The sequence below is a fragment of the Haliaeetus leucocephalus genome, unplaced genomic scaffold, assembly GCF_000737465.1.
Source record: "Haliaeetus leucocephalus isolate CR32 unplaced genomic scaffold, Haliaeetus_leucocephalus-4.0 Scaffold897, whole genome shotgun sequence".
Taxonomy (NCBI): domain Eukaryota; kingdom Metazoa; phylum Chordata; class Aves; order Accipitriformes; family Accipitridae; genus Haliaeetus; species Haliaeetus leucocephalus.
In genome coordinates, this window is record NW_010973333.1 from 3488116 (window position 1) to 3492294 (window position 4179).

The window sequence follows — 4179 nt, forward strand, 5'->3', positions numbered from 1 at the left end:
GGAAAAAAAAAAAAGCTGAAAAAAGTGTTTTCCTGACACTAGGCAAATTCATGATGGTCACCCACACTATATAATCAGAAGGTGAAATACATCTAAGTAATGTAAGAAAGTTTCAGAATGACACAATGTTCCCCAGATGTCTTCAGGCTCTACTGGGATTTTATTAGGTTCCCTGAAACAAGGAGAGAAGCTTTCCAGGGAATTGAACGAGCAGGTCTTAGCACCAAGCTTCACATCTCTCCAAGCTGATGCTCAGTTGGCAGCTTCCCTCCTGCTGCTTCGAACATTGGGGAAGTGATGGCGATGAGCTCCTTTTCCAACATTTCCATTTGAGCCGTAATGTCTGACACGGTGTTTTTAATGGCATTCAGCTGCATCTTCATTTTGTTGTGATCTTCTTGGAAGGATCTGTTCACATCGTAGAGAACGTGACAGCCCTGTTTCTCCCCAAGGAGATGGTTCACTTTCAGGAAGACGTGGAGGAGTTCATATAAATCTTGGAGAGCCCAGAGGATTTCATACTCGCTCTGCGTGCTTTGGGCAGGCTTGATCTTACTCTGGGTTGGAGTGGTGCTCTTCTCTTTAGCTTCATGTTCCTGCTGGGGGGCTGAGCCAGGGTTACCTTCTTCCACAACTGCGACGGCGTCAGCATCCTTCTGGAGATCTGAGCTGGCATCTTTGCTCTCTTCATGGACTGTGGTGGCTTGTTGGTCTTTCCAGATGATGGGGACTGTTTCATTCTCCTGCTGGAAATCCTCTAAGACTCTATTCTTTTCCTGGACCGCCCGGAGAGCTTTGTTGCCTGGGCTGACCTGAAAGCATTTGTTCCTCTCTTGGAAGAACGGGAACAGCTTGTTTTCCTTCTGGAGGCTTTGCTGAATGGCATCAGTGTAAATAACCTGGACAGTTTTGTTCTGTGACTGGAGACATTGCAGAGCCCTGTTTTCTTCCCAGAGCCTCCTGTTTTCCAGCCGGAGGACTTGGTTTTCCTCCCAGAGCGCTCTGTTCTCCTCCCAGATGCTCCACTCACTCTGTACCTTCTTGCTGAAGACTTTCTGGTGGGATGTGAAGGATGGCTGGCAGTAGATCTCATTCACCCATTTACCATCCACAAAGACAAACACCTCATCCCTCAGTTTTATCCGTGGGGTGATATATTCTATCTCAGGATCTGTACACTCAATGCTCTGGTTCGTCAGATCAAAAACAGACATGGCCTTTCTTTAGTAAATTGAGGAGGACTGGGTGAAAAAGACTTCTTCCAGGACTTCTGCAAGAGGCCACTGTCCACTGGCAAGGAGCAGGTGACACAGGGGAGCTGGAGAAGCTTGATTAGGACTGCAAGAACAGGGAACACAAATGTGCAGAGTTACTGCCAAAATTCAAGGTCAGAATTAAAGTACGTTGGACGACAGGAAAAAGCAAATAAATGAGTTCCCGTAGTCGACCGTGTTGCCCCTTTGGCTCTGAAAGGTAAGGAATACACTAGAAACATAGTTTATAGAAGCTGAGAAAATTGGCATTGGTAGATAAAGCAGCTCTATGGCAGCACCACAAGCTTTGGTATAAAACCCTGGGCTCTCCTTTTATCTCTCTACCTCATTTTGACAGACACGAAAGGGAGTAAAATGTAAGAATATCTTGCGCCTCAGAATAACCTGTTCCCAAATGACTGACAGACAAATGAATTAAAAATTGTTATGGGGCTGAAACCAACTTTTCAAAATAAAACATTTTTAAAGGATCACAGTGAAAAACTGGCCTTGAGAGAAGCTTTTTGTGTTGATGCCCAGTAGCCTCTGTTAACAGGACACCACAAAACTGCAGTGGCAGTTGTGCTTTTTGATCTTAAAACCCACAGAACTGTGAACAGGAAAAGCACCAAGTGATACAATATGCACAGATAATTAAAACTCCAAACCCCAGACCTGGGACATCAGGACCAGGAGAGCTCTGTTGGTCTTTGCATGTTTTTCTGACAGGTTCCCATCACCATGGTCCAGAAACTGTCACAACCCAGAGATAATTCTCCATCTTTCCTTCTCATTCCTCCCATCACTCTTGTCTTTATACCCTTTGATAGCTCCATTATTTTTCTTGCTTTCTAGCCTTGCAATAGTGATTGCTCATCTCTTTCCTACAGTCCATCTGCCTCTTTTTCACATCATCAGAAAACCCATCTCTTTAAAATCCACACTGCACGCCATACCTCCAATGCTTCTCATTTCAGTCACAGAAACCTCAGACTTATCTGATCAGCACTCTTCCCTCCTTCCCTCTACCTGAAATGTTGGGGCTTAAATCACCTTCTAGTCATGAGTAAACCTGGGCAAATGGAGGTTTTCAGTCTTTTTACAAGAGAAAAAAAAAAAAAAAACCACCACACAAAAATGTGTTTTGTGCCAGAGAATATCTTGTTTTCTGCCATTTTCACCAACGCTAAATTTGTGTGATTTTTATGATGAAGTCATTTGAGCTGAGGTTGAACTATTTTTTATAGCGAAATTGTTGGAATTCTTAGGGTTTCTGCGCAGTGTTTCTAACAGCACAAATGTGCTATTTTCCAGTTAAAAAAAAAAAAAAGTTGGTTGTCAAATTTCACCCAGGTCTACCCCTCTGCCCTGCTGAGATCCCCCAGCTGCCCTCCTGTCCCTTGGCAAACCCAGTTCTGCCTTTCCGTTGGTGAGGAGAATTTTACCTTCATGAATTTTGCCGCTGTGTCTCTGGCCTCAGCCTTAGGCACGAGCTCCTCATACCCTCCAGCTCTGCCATTACATTGTGCACCCCCTGCCCTATTCTCACCCTCTCCTTTCCAAATCCTGCTGCTCCCTGCTTTCCCTGCCATCTCCACTGCCTCTCCCGGCTCCTCCAGGTTGCTTCTGAGAGCCAACATCCATAGATGCTTCCTTCACCCCACTCCCAAGCTTGTCCAAAAGCTCAGAGAATTATTGGTTGCATTTAAAATCCAAAATCCCTTCATGCAGGAGAGGGAAACCGCAATATATGTCTGTTTGCAGTAACACTTGTTTTACTGCAATAGGGTCTCCATCTGACTTTCCACATCACCAGCTGGTTTATCTCACGTCAGACTTGTGTTTTCGTAATATCGTTCCTCTGCTAAAAGGGATTTCCCCCAAAACTCCCAGTTTTGGAGGGTTTTGTTTCCACTTATGCCACGTTCAGAGCCGGGTACCGCTCCCTCCCTTGCACCCTCTCCCGTGCCGTCTTTCCGACCCATCCCGTTCCCTCGGGTTGCCCAATCCCGTTGTTTCCACCAACAGCCCCAATCTGGGGAGGTAAATCAGCCACAGGGGGAATGGACCCCTAAATATCCAGAGGAGAAGCAGAAAACATCCAGCATCATAAGCCCAGACCCACCTGCCACTGCATATCATGGGCAAGCAGCTAGAGTCATTAAAAGTCACTTAGGCTTAAAGTGTTTAGACCGCATGTTTTCAGGATAAATGTATAATATATATGGCATTGAAGGACATTATCCTGGGGACAGTTAAACTTGACAGCAGCTCTGTCAGCTCCTTTGCACTGCGGGGGAGGCATCAACCCAGACCTCAGAGAGATGCTTCAAGTTCTCCCACCTCCCGTGTCGTTTTCCCTCCATCTCTGAACTAAATAATCCCAGGAAATGCTGGGTGGGCGGCAGGGGAAGCCACGTGAAATCGAGCCGGGCTGGGTAATTTAGCAGCGTTAAATTAAATGCCTGGCATGTGCCTACCTGCTCAGCGGGGCCGGTGGTCTTCCCTCTCCCCGTGCCGCTGCCAAGCAGCCCAGTTTGAGGTCTGGCTGCTGCTGGGGTGTCCGGGGGGGGACAGAAGGGACCGATTGTGATGCGAGAACTGGCAGGGACACGGCCCCTGGGAGCTCCTGAGCACCCTCCTTGCACAACCCACTTCTGCGCTCCTTCCCTGCTGGCCTCCCAGGACTGCCTTTGATTTTTCCCAGCATGGCGCTTTTGGGTTATTTCTCATGGAAATGATCTTTGGGGTAGCTCAGCTCTCATGCCCTTTCCTGATCCCAGACTTCCTGATCTGCCTTTGATGCTCATAACTGAGAGAAGTTCGGGTGGATTCTTTCTCCATCACACCCTCTTAAAACAAATTTTGTCTTTATTCCGAATCTTCCAACTATGTTTGCTGCTGAACTGATACTGATATGTTCAAA

General features: G+C 46.7%; 1 protein-coding gene across 1 annotated transcript; it reads right to left on the minus strand.

Moving 5' to 3' along the window:
• Positions 1-230: 230 nt before the first annotated feature.
• On the minus strand, positions 231-1214 carry SPERT (spermatid associated). The gene has a single exon (XM_010583406.1). The coding sequence runs from the start codon at positions 1212-1214 to the stop codon at positions 231-233; it is 984 nt and encodes a 327-aa protein (XP_010581708.1).
• Between the last annotated feature and the right edge of the window lie 2965 nt (positions 1215-4179).

What these genes read in the sequence shown, in the direction of transcription:
- SPERT (XM_010583406.1), bottom strand. Translation starts at nt 1,214, where the DNA reads ATGTCTGTTTTTGATCTGACGAACCAGAGCATTGAGTGTACAGATCCT.